The sequence below is a fragment of the Orbicella faveolata genome, unplaced genomic scaffold (genome assembly GCF_042242905.1).
Source record: "Orbicella faveolata isolate gen_17 unplaced genomic scaffold, um_ofav_v1 contig_36, whole genome shotgun sequence".
Taxonomy (NCBI): domain Eukaryota; kingdom Metazoa; phylum Cnidaria; class Anthozoa; order Scleractinia; family Merulinidae; genus Orbicella; species Orbicella faveolata.
The window spans coordinates 2,568,510-2,589,411 of record NW_028301565.1 but is presented as its reverse complement, the minus strand read 5'-3'; the positions used below and the strand labels follow the sequence as shown (position 1 = coordinate 2,589,411).

The 20,902-nt window shown below is 40.0% G+C and overlaps 1 protein-coding gene across 1 annotated transcript; it reads left to right on the top strand.

The window, feature by feature from the left end:
- The first annotated feature begins 590 nt into the window (after nucleotides 1-590).
- On the top strand, nucleotides 591-20,628 carry LOC110058274 (uncharacterized). The gene is made up of 23 exons (XM_020764892.2): nucleotides 591-1,055; nucleotides 3,406-3,498; nucleotides 4,698-4,911; nucleotides 5,318-5,482; nucleotides 5,636-5,745; nucleotides 6,452-6,580; nucleotides 7,133-7,229; nucleotides 8,129-8,250; nucleotides 8,569-8,878; nucleotides 9,426-9,675; nucleotides 10,192-10,487; nucleotides 10,614-10,865; nucleotides 11,793-11,853; nucleotides 12,168-12,445; nucleotides 13,059-13,616; nucleotides 14,008-14,259; nucleotides 14,882-14,998; nucleotides 15,226-15,369; nucleotides 15,815-15,901; nucleotides 16,382-16,624; nucleotides 16,717-16,959; nucleotides 17,556-18,250; nucleotides 19,057-20,628. The coding sequence occupies exons 1-23, from the start codon at nucleotides 898-900 to the stop codon at nucleotides 19,151-19,153; spliced, it is 4,971 nt and encodes a 1,656-aa protein (XP_020620551.2). The 5' UTR covers nucleotides 591-897; the 3' UTR covers nucleotides 19,154-20,628.
- The last annotated feature ends 274 nt before the right edge of the window (nucleotides 20,629-20,902 follow it).

Below are 20,902 nucleotides of genomic sequence, written 5' to 3'. Positions count from 1 at the left end.
CTGTGTACCTAACAATTCTTTTTATGTCATTCAATTTTGACACTTTCATCTTTCAAATCTTTATTTCTGATAAGAGGCAAATTAGCACTTCCTGTGCTCAGAATTAAAAGTACATTCCAAGTTGTAGTTTAAACAGCCCCTTTCTCATAACTATCTCTGGAAGTAGCTCGGTTAAAATCCTTCAAACTCAATAGCTTTTAATCAAATGACGGCAAACCACCATGTTTCAAAACCGACAGTGAATCGAATGTAAAACCGAACGAGATGAGAGTCGATTTGAAAAGATCGGATGGTGAACAAAGCTCTATTGAAAAAGATAAATGACATTAATACTTTTCATCAACTTGCTTTACAGCGCAATAGAGATTTCGACGCCGTTTTCCGAGCGAGATAAATTCAACAAAGATCATTAAAAATTTTGGAAAAGTTTCAGACAAAGCGGCTTGCGTCGTTTTGTCCTGGGGTAATGAAGCGTGAAGCTTTGTACTCACTGTTAGTCACTGTTAGTTGATTGGTTAGTTAATTACAGTGCGACGTTCTGATTGGCTGATGGAAATCACGGGGACTTGTAACCCATTCAACTGCCGCGGCGGTTTTTCGTTGCATGTGTCAACAGAGACTCGGGACGAATTTCAAATTTTGCTTCGATCGAACGCCAAAATAGATCTTTGAGGAGTTTATAGAGAGAGAAAGAAAGACTAACTCTGCTGCTACTGTGTGGAAAATTGTCAGGATCATTAAGGAGGGGGGAAATGTCAGTGGTGCAACTTTGAAGTTGCTGGTGCTATATAGTGACGCCAACTGATCGCGTCCATTGCGATCTTGTCACCTCTAAATCACTGCACGGCAAATAGCTAATTTCGTTATCATGTATTTATGGAGGAGAAAGCTTGAAAGATGAGTCGTAGGTCGAGTGCAAGTAGCAGTGTGAGCACCAGTGTTAAATCTGGCGTCGAGGACGATCCGTTGATGCGAGATTGTTATGATTTGAGACGAAGATTACTTCAGACTGAGCAGTCCCTTCAAAGTTTGAATCCGCCACATGCAACGAACGGGTAAGATTTTCGAAAATTTTGTAGAAGCTTCGGCTAAAACAGGGATAGTTTAACTATAGATACAGCAAAAAGTTTATTTATAAGTCCCTAGTAACCGTACAGATGTTCCTCCTCACCGTAAGTTCAGTCATTTCTTATTTAGGACGTCCTACTGGCAGTCACAATTGGAAGATCGTGGTGTTGTGACTGGTTTTGATCACTAGAGTTGTGATTGCAAAATGATAACACCACGGGAAATTACATTTGTGCCAAAAGTAAGCACACAGCGAAAGTATGAACTGCTCCAGTGATCTTCCGTTTAAGCTCTTTTTGCTGTTTTTTGAGATAATAACCTTACGTTGGCCTTCCTTGTTATGGGTTCGTGCGCGAGTGAGTTTCTTGTATTTGCAAGAGCTTAGAAGTTTCTAAGGATAATCAGTACAGTGTAAACAACGCTTGTTACACGGGTTTCGACTTTATTCGGAATTAAAACGTTCTGAATATTTTTCACTAAACTCTGAACAACAGTTTAACTCCATGCTTTGTATTTGATCGCCAAAATATAGCCAGGTTTCATTTGACGGAAGAATTTTCAGCGTCGGGACCAGGTACATTTTTTGCGCGCGTTCCACGTTGAAGTGTCGTAACCAAGGCCGCACTTTTTCCTGTTTTTAGAAACTAGAGAGTGTTTTCTCGTCAATGACAGCCTTTCGATGATTAATCGCCCTAATATACGCAATTAAGTTGGTTTACTGAGGAATCTTCCGTAATCTTAGCTTACAAGACTTTGGATTATTTTTGTAGACAAGTCGTGTGAAACACAGGGCCAGATGTTTAGTTAACATGTTTGGACATTTGAACATATTTTAACAGTAATCGTAAAGTATTTGCCTTCTCTAGAAAGCCAGCTCTTGTTGCATAACCCTGATTATTTTATAGTTTTTCTTCTTTCTCTTCAATACATTTTAGTAGATATAAAATTACATGGTGTATGTGATAATTTTCTTTAAATGGTTTATTTAATTGACCTTAATATATTAATGCATGCCTGAAAGGTATGGTTTCATCTTTCATCTCGTGACGTCTTCCCTTTTAAGTGTAGTGCGTACAATTGTTATGATTCACAACTCCACAAACTGAGCTACTTACGTGCAATTCATTAGAATGTGAGTGGTCCAGTTACATGTAAAAACAAGTTACCCGTATGTAATGTGCCACTATTTTTTGAGGAGAAAGTTGGGCAATTTTCACAAAAACAATCCTGCACAGCAAAATGCTGTAAAATTGTTGTGAAAGGGGAGCCATGACGAAAAAATCAAGCAAGTTCATTCTCAACTGATTTTTAATTTTAAAAAAATGTTATTGCACAAGCTATTGCCCACCAAAAAAATTATACACAATCTTAGAGTGAGAAAAAAGTTTCATGCCCTAGAAAATTGCCCAACCCCCAAACCCCTCAAAAAATATTTGTCTGCCCATAACTAGCTAAATTCAAATTTAGGGAATGATTGTTACAGTTAAACCCTGTTATTTTGAGCTCTTAAACTTAACATAGATGTCAGGAGTTAAAAAAGCCAATAGTACATGACTGAAAAAGTTTATTCAAGTGAAAATGTTTTAAGGACGTTCGCACCAATTGTTTCTGCACATTCTTACTATGAATGCACATTCCACATCATGCATCAAGCACGTGCTATAGGGCAGATGGCCGTTGCTATAGCTTTACCTGGATTTAACGATCTTGGACGTTCGGTGACCCCTATTTTTCTATTGATGGATTATTTTCTCTACCAATTTTCTAGGTTTAGTGAAAAAATGAAGAAAATCTGTCGATTAGAAGTTTCAATTTTTTGCAAAATGCACCATGCACCATGCACCAAATTGCACCTCCATTCTTTTTAGCTCTTCGTTTATCTGTGTGGCGGTTTCAAATGCCTCTTGAAGGGTCAAGTTAAATAAAAACGTTGACAACATTTGGTATTATTTATGCAACAGACCCACTTCTAGAAAATATGACTAGGATGGTTTGCCTCTGTTGACTCGCCTTCGATATTTTTAACTATAAAGCCCTGTAGACCATGCTGAATTACGTATGCCAATTTTTCAAAATCAGGGTAGTTTTCCACATGCTTTACCTCTGAAACGAAGTCAGTGACCCCCAATTTGTTTTTGCATTTCTGACACAAGAACTCATTATCTGACTGCAGTAAAAACTTAAAAAAATCTATGGACTGGAAAATTTTTGTGTGAACGTCCTTAAGTTTGAGATATTGAGGAGTTCAAGATACCGAAGTGCAAGATATAGAAGTATGGAGTATAAAAATATTCCACTATTTGAATGCGTAGTTCTGCTTTCTTTTTTTCTGAGTAGAAAACCACGACCAGCCAGTCAAAAACAGACTTCCTATGAAACCAGAGCTGACACAACTGATCGAAACTTCCGCCCAAGTGCTGAAGACTTAAGGTGAGTGGCTTGTAACTCGAAATTATTAAGATGGCTTCAGAGAATCCCAACACTACTGTAAAATGTACTGAAACACATCTGGCCTAAGTTGTTCAAAGGGTGAATAACGCTGTCAACTGTGAATAAATCACTATCCAGTAGATAGCATAGTTTGTTTTGCTAACACTTATCCATTGTATAACAATTTATATGGTGGATAGTGTTATCCATCCTTTGAACAACTGGGATCTGCATCACGCAGACAGCTGATCTATGACTTTATGTAAATCTTTACCCTGTTTAAGCCAACTCGTACTTACAACACTACCATCTCCACTACTGGGATGCTGGAGATGTCAAACCCTGACTGAACTGATAATTTAAAAAATATTTTCTGCTTCCAGACATGAAATGTCACTCCTATACCAGGACAATATTTTTAAAATTAAGGTACATATAAGGTTGCATCGGAGATATCCATGTACTTGCCGAAATTGGGTATCATGGAGCAGTTAGTAAGCTGGGAGTGTTGCTATTACCTCTGGATGGGATGCTTTTTCAACACAAGAGGATTCCCAGGATTTTATCAGTTGCCCAGCTAATAGGTTTTAGGATCACCCAACTAGTGGACTAGAGCGGTCGAAAGTAATTAGACAATTACTTTGGTTTTGGTTTTGGTTTTACTATGGTTTGAGATAGGCTGAGTAGTCTAATTGGTAAGTAATTGGTTTGGTTTTGGTTTTACGACACTCAATTGAAAACTGCTCTACTGCAAATCCTGCATTTTAATTGGCTACACTACTAGAGGACTATTAGTAATAGGCCTCAAGTAGTGAAATAGGCGCAATCGAGCGTGATGCTTTCTTTTGTATTATTCCCAAATAAATATTTCGTCAACTTGCATTTGCTAACTTTATCATTGCCTTTTTCTGTCTGACTAGTTGGGTGATACTAAAACAATTAGACCCTTCGCCCTCAAGGGCCACGGGTCAATAGCCCATTCGGCTTCACCTCATGCACTATTGCCCACAAGGGCTACGGGTCTAATTGTTAAATAGTTAGCTACGCTGTGTGAGTCTACTTCTATGTAAGTTCATGACACAATAACTCTGGTCAGAGCTGAAAACTACCAGTCTATACATCTGGAACTTATCGAACATCCTATTCAACGTTGCCAATCAAGATGATTTCAACCAGAAATGTTTTGCAATTTTTCTTAGCTTAAATGGCCCAAGAAGAAGTTATTCTTCATCTCCAGAAAGTGCTGCTGGTCAAGTGTTGACCTTGGCTGACCTTACCCCAGCTGGCTCAGAGCCAAATCTTTCCTCAAGGGGCCGCAGAGGAACGTCATTGATCAGTTCTTCCCAGCCCCTCAGGTCATCGTTTCCAGACCTCAGAACTGGTTCCACTCACTTATCCCCTAGGGACCAAGAGGTACATGACTGTGTGATGTTTGCTTTTTGATCAATTTTCAGTTCCAAGCTGTAATCCCCCTTACATGTTAAGTATATTATACAGTACAAATGAAATAGGTCTGTTTAAACCAAATTTCATTTATACCTTGTTCCAGAAAGGGTATGTTGTAAAGTTTTGTCTATGAATAAATGAACATGCATGTTCTCTTTGAGGAGGTGAGTTGTAGAAATTTTCTTACTTTGTAGCTGCAATATCCTGTGGAAACTGGAATATGGCACTGGCAGCATAGACCAATTTGCTACAAGCATGGCTTTGCCCTTACCTATCTCTGTACACTCAGTTAAACCTCAATTTAACAAAACTGTTCCTTGATATTCTGTGCCTTTTCACTTTAATAAATTGCTGTCATTCTTTTCTGTTACAGCTGGATAATCGTTCTTTTGGAAGTGCTAGTGACTACGACCATGACACGATGATTAAAAAACTTTCCAGACAGCGCGAGGAAAATTCTCAACTTGTCAACCAGAATCACAAGCTCATGACAGAACTTGAGAATCTTAGCTATGATTTGCATCAGGCTAGAAACAAGGTATTAAAACAGTTGTCTGATCTGCCTAAAGAATCTGTTACATCTGAACAATTCACTTTTAATCTAGTTAATGTAATGCTGTCATAATTTGAACTAGCATGCTGCATTAGACTTTTCTTTTCACATGGTAGTTAACTTTGTTTAACATTTTAGGTGAAAATTCTTGGTCAAGAATTGGAAGTTGAACGAAAAAGACTTCCTCCAATGGAAGACAGGATAGTGAGTCTGGAGTCAGACTTAGCGTCACAAGAGGATGCTGTGAGGTATGTTGATGTCTCTTCTGTTGTGTGCCTGGTATATACATTTATTATCCAACTCTGCTTCATAGAGTACAAATAACCCGCAGAACAAGTACAAATATCACACAATATTTGTACTCGTCTCATTCCTCCTGGCCGTGTGAAAGGTTAAAGAACTTGGCAAGTCAGAATTTTGGGACAAGAAATCTTTGGATAATAAATCACTTATTAGATGTTTCGGTGTGTAGTATCACTGTATATTTTTACTCATTGTTTGTATTTTGACTCGCCCTATGGGCTCGTCAAAATAACCGCACATCTCGTAAAAATATACAGCAATACTGCACACCAAAACATCTAATAAGATATATGTATCTCAGATACAACAGTCATGGCAAATATGATGATGATAAACTCACACCATCTGCAAAGGGTTATGTACAGATTTGGCAGTAGCATTTTACACTTATTGCAGGCCTATCGTTCAATAACCAATATTTAGCGTTTTTCCTCGGGAAAATTGGACAGTTTTGTAAATTTCTAAAAGTGATTTCCCCTAATGTCCCTCCCCCAAACAAACAAACTAAAGAGAAAGAAGGTCAAAGAAAGCTATCATTTACTTTTAGCCTGGAGGTAATTTGATCAATGTAATTGTGATAACTGATAAGAGAAGCACTGTGCATACATGTTATAATGTAATAAGTTATCGTGATATTTTTCTGTTCACTAGATTTGCAGAGCAAACATTGCGAGACTGCAGAGAAGAGCTTCAATCCAAAACAGAAGAACTGAGAAGTGTGCTTGAATCGTCAACTATAGCTGAAAATGAACTGAGAGAGGAAGCCAAGCTGAGGAAGAGGTACAAAAACAAGATAACAATAAAACGTTAGGCACCAAGTCATTTCTCCTTACTTTAAGCTAATAGAGGTACAACAGAATACAGTGTAGCCCTCTATATACAAACTTTCTTTAGGGCCATGATGTATTCCTAAAGGACATCCGCCTATAGGCTAATGACATGCCTGCATTGAGTAATTCCAGAAAAATATCCATACCTCCCCCATGGAAGGATTTTTTTTCTAAGACCCCTCACCCCACCCCTCTTTGAAATTTAAGTTAAGCTTCACACATTTCTTTAAATGTTTTGGTCTTACAGCCCCCCACCCCCACCCCCAGGAAATTCCAATCCCTTCTGTGGGGGAGTATGGATATTTTCTGGAACAGTTACTGCACTTTGTCAGAAAATTTCAGAGGGGTCTGCCAAGTTTTCTGAGCACTAAACTATTCAGTTTGTGACAGAAAAGCATCAACATACAGAATGTCTCATACACTAAGACCTCAAAGAAAAGTAAATTTTGTTTTAATAACATTTAAAATCCCATCGTTTGGTTTATTATTAATTTGTCAACAGGGCAGAAGATCATCTCGAGGAAGCTTTGAGAAATATTGAGGAGCTCTCGGAGAAAGTTGCAGAACAAAATACCTCGATCAAATCACTTAGGAAACAGGTACCTTATTACATGAAATTTTCGCGACACGTTAATTTCGCGATTTAAAAAATATCGCGAAATTTAAGTGACGCGAAAATTAAATGTCGCGAAATTAACATGATGCGAAAATTAAGTGACTCACATAATCATGACGTCAATAATTAAAAAAGCGACTTTATTACCATTGCACACGTTTATAACAATCATTTTGAACTATTCTTGGTAATGTTCTGACCCTCTTCATCACTACCGCTTGCCGTCTCCACTCCAGGTAGCACTTCTTTTGTACAATCCTCAAACTGTCCATTAACTGGCTCCTTGTAATGCTGTTCCACTAGTTGCTTAAACCTTTCAATTGCCTTGTAGACACTGTGAGAACATCTTTCTTGTTACTGTTTACATAATCAGTTGCGTTTCTGTTTATTTGGACGTTGTTGATTAAGTTGTTTGATCAAATTCAGGGACATCTTAAATAACATTGACAAAGAAATATAGTGTGTCTCACTCAAAAACGCGAAATGAAAGTGTGTCAAAATGCAAAATTTTCGCAAAATCGCGAAATTAAGGTGTCGCGAAAATTTCATGTAATAAGGTAATAGCAGGATTGGTAATACAACTTGAGGATGAATCTTAAATGATTGCTACAAATTTGACAGATTCGTTTGAATTGTTTTAAAAAACTAAGTTGTAAGACAAAGGTCGTTCGTTAAAGTATTAACAATCTAACACATTTTTCAGTTTTTTTTTCCTATTCGTGGGCCTACTCCTGGATCTAGCGCAAGTCAGACTGGGAGATTGTGGTGGTTCATTGAGGGTGCGACTTTTGTTACTCTTCCTCGGATGTCGAGGGCGGAGTGTTACCAGTTTTACGCGGTGTTTCGTCTTGATAACGGTTCTTGTATTTGCCATCACTACAGCTTTCAGACCGCGAGAGGCACTGGAAGGAGGTTAGTTCCCAGTCCCAGCGGGAAAAAGATGAGCTGTTGGAGAGAGAGGCCACGTTACAGGAGCGAATGACGGACCTTCAGGAAGAGATCAGGTTAGATCATCAAATGTATAGACTGAAATTAAATTGTATCCTTTTTATGTTCTTTATACCACGAGTGGCAGTCTCTGACTGATAGGTTAGAATAAACGTTCATGGAAACGGTTTTAGAGCTTGAATACTATAAATTAAACTTGAGCAATCTTTTCGAAATCGTCTTAAACACTTATCGCCCAAAACTTGTTTTTTTCGGTGCTAAACAGAGACAAATTTTGTTGGACGAATTAAGGTTTCGCAAATCCTGTAGCTAAATATGCGTATACACATTCGATTTACATTTCACTGTAAGCGAAGCATTTTCTTCTACTGCAGACTTCTCCAAGCCGAAGGAACTGCCAAAGAAGACAGCCAGACATCTATGCAACACGAAAATACCAGTTTACGAGCGACTATTTCACGCCAGAGCCAAAAAATTGGCCGAATTGAAAACGAACTTAGAAAAAATGAACTGTTATTGAAGGACCAGGGAGAACTACAAAGTACTGTGGAGAAACAACGAGAGAAAATCATCCAATACCAGCGGGAGATTGAGGAGACCAAACTTCACATGGCACGACTTGAAGAACTGGTTCATCAGGTTCAGGAACAGAGCATGAAGGAACACGTGATTGCCACGCCTTCTGTGAGTGTTTTTAGAACGGTTACGTCACACCTTTTTAGGGTTTGCTGTGATGTATAGACCGGTGTTAAAAATGATAGCGTGTTCTGACATGCTTAGAATTTCATTTTGTTCGATATATGAACGAGATATGAGTATTTCAAGATCCGCCTACTTGCTGCTTCATAGCCGTCCCTTTACGTAATATGCGCTGTCACATAGTGCCCTGTGTCTAAATCGAGAACGGAACAAAAACGTGGCCTACCGGAGGAATTAGAATGTGTTTCCTGTTCCTCATCTCAGCTTGCATAGAAAAGAACTGGTGATAAGTGGCTGATCAATATTCTTTTTTCTCTATTTCGCTTGCTGTCTCATACACGTATTTGTTTTATACTCAATTAAGGAACCGTTACTAGTGTTTTTATGGCTTCTCTGCTTCTGTTGTTCATCTACGATGAAATGCACAGCCATATATTTCGTTTACACGATACATGTAAGAGTAAAATGATCGAAAACATGCGATAAAATTCTTCTCGTGATTCAACAATATTTGACCTTTTTCTATCTTCAGACCAGCGATAGCGGCATCTGTAGTAGCACCCAGACTATCAACGGTTATAACAGCATCAGTCCACGAAACCTGGGCAGCTATATACACGATGACGTAGAAAACGAGCGTGATCACGTGACGGGTAGCGGTGGAACAGCGCGGGCGGTCATTGCTGATCTTAAGCTGAAACTGGCGATGAAAGAAGCCGAGATTCAGAAACTACAGGCTACTGCTGTGGCGCGGGCAGCCGCTCAGCAGAAACACATAGCGGGTGAGTAATAAGCTTGTTCTTAGGTGTGGTGGGGATAATTTGACAGTTATTATGGAGTCATCTGCTTTCTGCAATATCTTGAGCATCTTTGAGCTTAAGTTTCCCTTTTAGCCTGGGTAATCGACCCTTGACGGCTTAGCTTACAACAAACTTTAGGTATTCGGATTTGCAAGGTGTTTTGGGCAGACTTTTTTTTTGGGGGGGGGGGGGGAGTGGGAAGGGGGCTAGAGGGATTTCATCCTTTTCACTTCAGTACTGAATCCAGAAACAAATGTCTTCTGAGCATGGTGACCAAGTACTTGGCTTGCGAGTTACGTCATGTGTTCGATTTATCACCAAAAATGTTTGAGCCACAAATTTCTCCGGATGCGCTGGACAGAGAGCCAAGTAGCCATGTTTATTCCAGATTCATATTTTTTGACTGTTTTATCCCAGGGATAAATGACAAAACGACCCAGAGGCCTATTTTTATCATTTTTGTGTTTTGATTTCTCGTGTGCGCAATTTTTTCCTCAGGTTTAGCCGGTGATGGTGGGGTTATGGACGGCTTAAGGACAGAGTTGTCTGCCATCGTTGAACGCAGTCGGATTGGCGATCGCAAGCAGCAGGAACTGGAACAGATCATTACACGCTTAGAGGATGAGCTGGCGCGTCACTCCACACAAACTGTACAACTAGAGGAACGGCTGGCGGACAAAATGGCGCAAATTGCGTCACTGGAAAGTAAGCTCGGTCAGAGAAATCTAAAGGTCGTCGATTTACAGAACGAACTGGAAGAAAAGATTTCAGAAAATGGCGTTCTACAGCGAGAGGTAAGAAATATTGTTAAGGAATACAGGAGAATTAAATCACTCAAACACTCTATGTGGTTTCGCACTATACATGTGCCTTTAAAGGTGGTATTAGGTTAGCTTTGTTAATTCTTTTTACTTTCTAAGGTACGACAGGCGACGTCACGCTTAGGTAGCATCGAGAAACAGCTGACTGACAGGACATCAGAATCAGGCTTACATGAAGCAAAACTTAAAGAGCTTCAAGAAGAGCTAGAGTCCAGGACCCGGCGCAATGGAGAGTTGGAAGGAGCACTGGAAGCCAAGGAAATAGAACTGAAGGAATCGGCATCACTTGTGGACAGAGTGAAAGCGTTACACGGTGAACAGTGTCACGAACTACAGAGACAGATAGAGGAGGTAAGGAAAAGGAGAATTATGAAGTCTGCTGTAAAAGCGGGCTTGGATCAGTACGCGTATAGGTCAAGGCTAGTTTGAGCGCAATAATAATAATAACAACAACAACAACTTTATTTAAGTGTCGAATGTATTTAGCACTATTGTGCTAATTGGGACACTGTAAATAAGTAACGAAATATTACAAATAGAAAATAAACTATTAAGAATCCCAACTGGTGGGAGGCTGACCAGTTGGCTATTTACATAACGCAGTCGAGGGGTTGAACTCGGGGCTACCGAGAACAAATCCAGATAGCAGTAGGGTGGAAGATTTGAACCCGGGACCTCCAGATTTCACATCCAGCGCCCTAAACCACTCGGCCACGCTGCCTCCCTAAGAACAAGTGCCTCCCTCCAAGAACAAGTGTAACCATATGCATTAGCTAGTAGGAAAACATATGGTCTGGAGTATTGGAGAACACTTGTTCTACTTTTGTTTTAGCTTATGCATGTGTCACGGTGATTCCCAGAGTGGCGTGACTTTGATTCGGTCTTCTTATTCCTGTGCTTGTGATTCCGCAAGTGAAAAGTAGCCAGCCCTAAACTAAGAGTCCTGTTGAACAGGAGATATGGATCTCGAGCCGTTTTAAATGTTATTGGTTATTTGCGATATTTTAGAAAATAAATTTGTAAAGAAAGCTTTGAAGCTTTTCTCGAACCTTCGCGTGTTTGGATCAGGCCGCTATGCGATAAACAGCGCTGCATTTTTTATTTCTTTAGTTCAGTTTCAGCACGACTTACACACATAAACAATAGCCGCGTTTGTTACGTTCATGAAGTAAGAACGTAATAATAACTGAAAATAATTCGTGCCTGTTTGGGTATCCCCATGTAAACATCGCTTAAGTAACAACGTTGATTTACTGAAGTTTCTTTTCCCCATTTCAGTTGCAGAGAACATTTGAAGAGAAAAACGCTATCGTAGCTCACCTGGAAACGTCCTTGGCAGGTACAATAATGTTCGAAGTTCCCATTTAGCATTTATAAGGGCTTCAAAAAAACGTTCATTTGGTAGGCAATGTCAATTAAACTTTGTAGAGGGGAAAGGCAGTTGAAAACACTTTATTTGACTTGTTATTAATTTTGGTAAGGAACTGACTTGAAGGGGACAAGTGAAAGGATTATTTCATGATGAAGTCTTTGAAAAATCTCTCCAACATAACGAACAAAGATGATTTCTTAGCAGTACAAACCATGCTTTCTACGTCTTCATGCAATTTGGCAATTGTATTAGATTGCTATATCGTTTACTTTCTGTTGTAGCCTCTCGCCAAGAGCTTAATCTCAAAAAGTCAGTTGCTGACCAAATGGAACGAGCTCTCAAAGAACAAAAACAAGAAATCGAAACACGAGACACGCAATCGGCTCAACATGGCCAAAAACTGGAAAAACTGGAAGAGCAGGCTGACAAGGCCACGCAACAGGTCAGAAAGATGGAGGTGTCACTGGCGGAGTGTCACAAGGAGATTGAGATGTACATTGGTCAGTTGAAGGAAGCCCGCGACGCGCATGAGCAGGAGCTGGAAGAGCGGAGACTGGAGGTGAGATGCATAATAACAAAATTTGAAAGACAACCAAAAGAGCGGGGTTTTATTTCAATAGCCCTTTCACGGTTAAATGTTCTCTTTACATTAGAACATAATCGAGCATGTACAGTATGTGAAGCAACTTCGGCCAATTTTGCAGTTTCTGCCCGAAATATTACCCCGCATTCACGTTGGATTACATTGTAATGCAAGTGAAAAATGTTCACCGCGAAATGGGCTATTGAGTGTCGTGAGACCAGAAGCAAAGTAATGACTCTGGCGAATCACAAAGGACGGAGACAATTGATCCAGTGAACCAATTAGATTTCAAAACAAACACATGTAGCTTACGCAAAGCGCGGGAAAACGAGTAAGTTACGATTGGTCAGTTTGGTTTTACTTCTGATTGGATGAGAAAAACTTGCAAGTATTTAAGCTGATAGCTTATCATAGTAATACAAAATCAAAGCAGATGTCGACTCTCAAGTGAAAACAGCCCTATACTACATTGCGTAATTTATAAGGAGAATAAAGAGAAAGAAAACCGAAAACAACATTTCGATAAACATACACTTGCTGCAAATAAAGGCCGGCGTTTCTTACTCTGTTGTTGTTGAATATTTCTTAGATATCCAAATTGGAAAAGGCATTACAGCAGACTTTGTCAGACTTACATCAGAAAAACGAACAGATTGTTCAGCTGGAAGGCATAGTCGCAGATCAACAGAACGCGTTGAAAAAGGAACAGGAGAGAATGCGTGACTTGGAAGAGTCACGCTCTCATCTTCAACAACAAGTAGCTATTCTTGAAGAAGAAATGAATCGTGAACGAAACACATCGCAAATGGAGTGCAGCGAATTACAACAAAGGCTTCAAGGAGCCAAAGACGATATTGACGAAAGAACTCGACAAATTAACGAACTGAACTCAACGTTGAGGGAAGTTCATAAAGACATGAAACACAGTTCAGCGAGTATTGTTGAATTGGAACAGCTTTTACAGCAATCTAGAACCCAGTGCGACAAAAAGACCGCGCAAGCACAGACTCTGGACCAGGCCCTCAAAGAAACGCGGAAGCAGCTGTCCGATATGACAAAGAAAAACGGGGAACTGGAAGAGAGGTTGCGTCAAACGGAGAGCGAATATTCAGAAATGACGGAACAAAATTCGCAGCTAGATACTGAGGTGTGCCTTCATAAGACTTATTTAAAACTGCCCTTTGGTGTTTACATTGATGAAGGTCTTGCTGTATACTTTCCTTAGTTGAGAAAGAAGGAGGGTTGCAAATATCAAATTTTGCTTAGGAGGAGAGAAAGTTATTAATTTTGAGGATTGTTGTTATCAGTACTCAAGGTATGAAAGGAGACCTCCCATTTATTAGCCACTTTGAAACCAATTTCTTGGTGTCAGATATGATTTTAAAACGACAGCCAAGGGGCGTAGAAATGAAGAGAGAAAGACAGAGAAACCTTGCATGACAAAATCTCATCAAAAAGCGTCACACAATCGCCGTTAAAAATCCGTGACCGCGTGACATAATTGTTAAAAATCCGTGACCCAGCTCTTTCTCCTTCAGGTGAATAAAATCCAAACCGAGTTGCAAGATACGATCTCACAGCTGAAATCTCTGCAAGACGTGTTGCAGACGAGTCAGAAGGAAGTACAGGAGAAAGGAAAGAAAGTTGAGGAACTGGACAAAATGTTGAACGAGAGCATGGAAGAACTGCAACAGAAGGACAAGAACTTAAAAGAGAAGGAAAGCAAAGTGGTGGAACTTGACAAAGCACTCAAGGAAAGACAGTGGGAACTGAAACAGAAAGCAGCACAGGTGAGGAACGACACTGATAGCTTTATACGCTTCTAACATTTTAGGCAACTTTGTTGTTTCTTCCCGAAGTTAACTCGCATCGGTGAAAACTTAAAGGCTTTTCTTTTATCTTCAGCAGTTACCAATTAATTAAATCTCTTCTCTCTAGAGGACTTGTCCAAAACGTGTGAAAATAGCTGCGGAGAATGTGATTTTCATCTTCAGAATACGGTTCAAAATGACAGAATTGTTTTGGACTAAGCTGAATGAAACGGACTATTGTGGCTTCCAGCTAATCGTGCAACAATGTTGCATTGCATGTTGAAGAGGATTGTGGGATGTATTACCATTCTTGTTGCAAGTTGTGGCCACATTGTACACAAAGTTGAAGTCGTTTTTACCTCTCGAAGGGGCGCTTTCCAACTTGCAAAGCAACGTTGTTGCGTGTCAGATAGAAGAAACTGCTCATATTTCTTGGCCCTAAAACCTGGAATAAGAAACAAACCTTTGGGAGACGAGCTTTTGAAAGCAGTCTTTTAAGTTAACGCGGACGTTGACGTGGTCTGACAGACTAAAAGCAATGTCCAAAATATTTCAATCCCTTTGTTTACGTCGCCACTAACTCTTTTTGGGGCGTTGCCAGGTTACCCAGCTGGATATGACCATGAAGGAACACAAGAGTGAACTGCAACAGAAGGTCATCACTTTAGAGCATGCGCTCAACCAGGCTCGATACGAACTCAGCGAGAGAGCTGTGGAGGTAAATAACACGCGCAACAAACCATTCTTCCTCGTATTATCAAACGTGCTGTCACTAGCATAGAACAGGTTTTATTATAAAAACGATGAGGTAGTGAAGACTCAGTGAAAACCACTCGTTCAGAATCAAATCACTAGCCCTTTTGACTTCGAGAGTGCATTTTGTTGTACACTGTTGTGTTATTGAAGTTTTTACTGAGAAGTATGTTTTGTTCATTTCCTCGACAGATTGCTGAACTGAAAGCCAAACGAGACCAGAATCAAGAGCAAGAGAAGCAGAAGAGAACCAGAATTGAACATTTAGAGAAAACGGTTAAACAACAGCAGCAAGAGCTGAAGAAGCGCGCCTCGCAGGTGGCGGAGTTTGAGAGAGTAAGAATTGTGTTCTGGTTTGAATTTTTAAATTTTTTCAGCGCCTGGCTAAATTTCAATAACGCATTAAAACATCGAAAAACCAGAAGAAAAACCCGCGTGTGAAAACAGTAATTGGCCCCTACGTAATTTCCAAAGCCGAGGACAACACTGTTACCAAGCGCGAAAACACGTGTAAGCCAAGTCAGGCTTGGTTTCGGTACTGGCTAGCTTTGGTTTTGCTTCTTATCGGTTCAAAAATTTATATTCTCTGATTGGTTATGGCACAATCTACACAAGTTTTTAACTTGACAAACCTTAAACCAAAGCGATTGTTCAATTACCTTTGAAACTCAACTACGACTCAACAGAAGCGCTTTGAAACCGACATCCAAATGCGGAACAAATTTGAATAGGCAAGTGAGGTCAACTTTTTTTCTGCTAACTGTTTCCTTTGGGTTTTTAGGAGATCAACAAGTTGCAGAAGAGGCGTGAAGATTCTGAAGAGACGAGTCAAGAACTGCGCTTGGCGCGAGAACAACTTCAGAACACGGTATCGCTACCTTTTACCGAACAACTTTATTCCTATGTAATGAACTAGTCTAAAGTGCAAAGGGATAGTGACGAGAAAGACAAATTTCAGGACTATGTCATGCAGAAGAGACTGTATCAACATAACGTTCGTTATTTTTTCCAACATAGCGATTTAATAACTTAAGATCGAGCGAAACCTCAAAATCTGATCAGGTTAGTTTTGTCATAAAATTGCTAGTATAATTCGTATAGAATTTTAAATCTTGGAATTTGTTGTGAATTCTGAGCACATGGTTTTCTGTATGTATATACGAAAGTAGGTTTCGAGTGTTTTGTGTTGAAACATGAATAAACTTTTCACAGCGAAGCGATGTCAGCAAACAAAACTGTTTCTCTGAAAAAAAAAAAGTATTTTGGTCCACCATGTGTATATTTCTGTGTAAATGTGATTGATTCACATTTTTAATCATCAGATTTGTTTACAATTTCTTATCTGTAGCACGCAGAACTGATGGAAGCCCGCCGTGATCTCTTGAAATGTCAGCGGACTGAGCAGGAGCTAATCCATGAACTTGATGACGCGCATGCCCTGTTAACCACAAAGGAAGGAGACTGTGCCAGGCTTGCAAAGGAACTTGGGGCGGCTCAGGTACGAGAGGCTCAGGCGGAAGCTAAATGTGTACAGGAAATGAGGAAGGCACAACAACAACACGAGCTGAAACAGGCCACTCAGGATCAAGAGGTGAGAATGAACAAGCAGTCCCATTTAAATGACTGAGGAACGATTTAGCAGTCCTGTTTTTGAATAACTCTCTTCTCCTTTCACTTTGTCAGGTCCAACGCTTACAAGAAGACCACGTCAAAGCAATCGCGCAGAAAGACGAAAGTGACGCCGTCCATCGGTTGGAGATTCAAAGATTGCAAGAACAAGACAGACGACGCGCCCAGGATTTAGCGCGGGCACAGGAGCAAAATGCGACTTTAGTAGAGGATAACAGAAGCTTGGCTTCTCAGCTCGTGTTGTACCAAGATGATGCGAAGGCGACAAGCGAGATGTTAGTTATCAAGGACGCTGAGGTAATAACTAAAGGTTGTTTGCATGATTGTTTTTGTTCCAAATAGTTTAAAGAATGCTGAAGATAAGGTTTAGTAGCATCTTCTTTCTGTGGCCACCATTGGTTGACAGAAATTTAACAAATAAATGTACCATTTCTCCAGGAAGACAAACTATCACCGAGTAGTTTTAAGTTTTCCTTTGGTTAAGCCTCTTTAGGCGTTTCGTTAGCTGGGGAGCAGCGCGTGTAGACCTCGTAGGTTTTCTTTCTTTTTTTTTTTTGTTCTATTTTGTTTTGTTGTTTTGTTTATGAAGAAACAAAGATATTGAAAATGTTGATATTTTGTATTTTACAATTGCCCTACTTTGAGCTGCTCATTAACAAACCGAACGCCTGAATTGAGCCACAGTAAGTTTTTTTTCATGGCAACTAGATTTATCGCACGGTAATAAAGGCAATTAAATTTATTTCTTAAATTACAATTCAAGTTTGCACGAAGTTTAAAGTTGTTCGTCAACATTTGTGTAGTTGTGAGTTTTGACAGAATGCGAAAGTCGGCTAGTTCTCAAGTTTTACGGGTCACTTTAACTCGTATCTGTCGTTGTTTCCACATCACAGATCGCTCGTCTGGAAGCCAAAGTATCCGGATACGAGCGGGCTACATTCGGCTCAAGTGCTCGGCTTGATTCGACAGGGCGAGTTACTCCGAGAGGTACAAGAACAGCCACACACATGCGCCATGTAACCTCGCCAAGAACCGTGTCCAAATCTTCGGTCAGCGGTATGAAGAAAAGCAGCTCGGACCAAAACCTTCATGACTTGTCGACCAACAGCACGCTGGTGACGTTCAGTCATCTCAACGCCCAAGACAGGATAGAGAGTCGCGCGTACCCTCAAATTCCATCTGTTCATGTGAGCCAAGATCACTCGTCACGCAGTCAGAATTCGTATTCTCTCCCGCAAGACCACAGCAGAAAAGTTAGGTCAAGCTTGGAAACACTCGAGGGACTCCTCAAGCAAGCTAACATGGAGATGGCGCGAGAAAGCCTGCCCTTGCTTCTCAACGCCTCCACGTCACAACCTGGTGACGTCACACTCTCTACCGCTGACCTCAACAGCACGCAGCCTTCTCCGCCCCAGAAGGAAGAGCGCGACAGAACTGGTGAAGTCGAGAATGGTATAAGCGATGAACACGAAGAGCAGGTCAGCGGTTTGTATGAAAACCTTCATGAACAGTTAGAGAGAAAGAAAGCGTCACTGGGTATGTCACGTGATCGAGGAAACGATGAGGATTCGCTGGATCCTGAGAGATGGTGAGTTCGTGGACATTTTGAATTTCTATGAAACATCTAAATAGGACTGTTTAGCGTGTTGATAAAAATCCGGCTATCCTTACCAACCCCGTCTGATAGCCCTTGAAGTTTTAGGCTTTTCGTGGTTCCAAAAGAGAATAAAAACAGGCCCCGACAGCAGTATGCAGTGACTCTTTGAGCTCAATTTTTCAGGAGTTTTCTAGGAGCACAGAGTCTGAAGCTCTTACTGCGCTATGGGATAGCGCTTTTTAAATTCTGAATTGTGTTCACAAGTGCGCGAGTGCTCACTGTTGTTGAATAAGCAACCCCTTACGATAATATGGCCAGTCAAATTCATGGATTCGCAATAAACCACTCGTAGTTTCTACCAAGAAAAGTATCATGCTATTTGTGATGTGTATGTAACGACCATGATAGTGGTAACCATTTATTCTCCCAGACTCGAGTTATAAGAGAAATTTGTTTAGTCTATGGCTATGTTGAAACACGATACAAAGTTACAGGCTTCATTTTGACTCGCAAGTTTGGCGAGCTAGGATCACTACATGTTGACTGTTTCACATTGTATCTCTTTTTATTTTTTTGGTTCTAACTGAATTTCTTTCTTTCTTTCTTTCTTTCTTTCTTTCTTTCTTTCTTTCTTTCTTTCTTTCTTTCTTTCTTTCTTTCTTTCTTTCTTTCTTTCTTTCTTTCTTTCTTTCTTTCTTTCTTTCTTTCTTTCTTTCTTTCTTTCTTTCTTTCTTTCTTTCTTTCTTTCTTTCTTTCTTTCTTTCTTTCTTTCTTTCTTTCTTTCTGTCTTTTTGCAGTCGTGCCAGTCTTCAACAACGCTTGGCTCTTAACGAAGCAAGAAGAAAAAACATCGACCAACAGTTACTGGAAATGCAACAAAGCGCGGTATCTTAGAAGCGCCTTGGAACCATAAATACGCTACTGGGCGCCAGCAGAGAAGCCTGCGGAATAATTACTGTTCAATCGCACAAAGAGTAAAATGATGGTTGCATCGAACTCGAGAGTTCGCCCACGTATTAATTAAGCACAGGGTTGGAAACTGGAATCAGGAACGCGATCAGGGGATTGCGTGTATGTAAATAAGCTTTACGCACTGCACATTAGTCAAATATACACATCGGAAAACATTTTATACCTAGAATCCAAACGACATTCAAGCCAAAAAAATAATATGTAAGAAAATTTAGATTCACCTCACGGTAAACCTCTAGGCTCGGTTTTTGAATACGATTAGCACTATTTCAGGGTAAAATCTTGAGAGAGATATGTCAGAACAAAACTAAATTTCAAGTTAATCCTGCTTGAAGCGAAAGCCCCAAGTGACAAGAGTTCTTTCTCTCACGGGATCGACTCTTTCGTTCGTATCAAATTTAATGACTCATAATCTGCGGTTTATTTTCATCCAGAATTGCTGGATAAACGTGTTTGATCTAATAAGCCGAGGCGCAAGAGTTGATAAGAGTTTTCGCCCGTTTGGAAGTACAAAACAAACGACGAGCGTTACATGTTCAAAGTAGGCAAGACGTTGTCTGGTTCCCAGGCCTCGATATTTCGCCGTGTTCAATTGTTTTGGGGTTACGTGGTCCGAGTGAAAAAACGTTACTGTTCGACTCGGATCGGGAAAAAGCCGTACAGGAACTAGGCATGGCGTTTTGCTTACTTTCAGGTCGTTTAGCCGCATGCTGGCGATAGTTGATGAAAGTGAAGTCGAAGAAAATTCCTTTATGATACGGGATTATCCAACTTTATAATATAGATAGGACCCTGCGCGCACTCTGATTGGTCAAAAACCGATGTTTTATCAGAGTATAAAACAAAAAGCGTGTTTTATTGTTTTTCGCTACATTACCTCTATATCATAAAGACATGTGAGAACACCCGGACATGTGAGAACACTAGAGAAATGTAGAAAACACTCGCCTGCGGCTCGTGTTTTCTACACATTTCCCTCGTGTTCTCAAATGCCCGTCGTGTTTTATCAGTGTAATACACGGCTTAGGCTTCTTTATTTGTTAATCATAACATGTTTCAAAATATATGTTGTACATTAATATGGTATATCGTACGTAAACAGAGTCGCGTTTTTCATTGTCACTTTGATGACAACAAATCATTTGTGTAAGCATTAATTAAGCGCTAAAGAGATGTAATATATTTTTATAGATATTTGATACATAGGCGATTTCTGTAGTAATTTAGACATAGGTGATTGGTTATAGTAAACTAATAAATTATGGTAGACGTAGATAATGATAATTTAATGAAACGCGGTTGATTTTTCACGGTAACTGGTTGTGTGGCATTGACTGGGCTGTCGCGAACTATTTCATGTCGTGATGTTAAATAAAGGGAATCAATTTGGTCGTAAATTCTTTCTTCTTTGCAATCAATTTCGCTATAGCGTGCTTCCACAACTATCACTCATTAGTATAAATCCATTAGCGTTCTATCACGAATGCTGTTCTCTAATTGGCTACGCTACTCACTACCCATTCTGTTGTAGACATTGAGTAGCCTAGCACGCCTGTGCTCCATAAAATGAAGTGTGCGAGTTACATACCAACAAAACTGGAGAAATGAGATTCTGCATATCTGTGCTATAAATAAAAGGAATATCTTTGATTTCATCATTGCAAACAAATT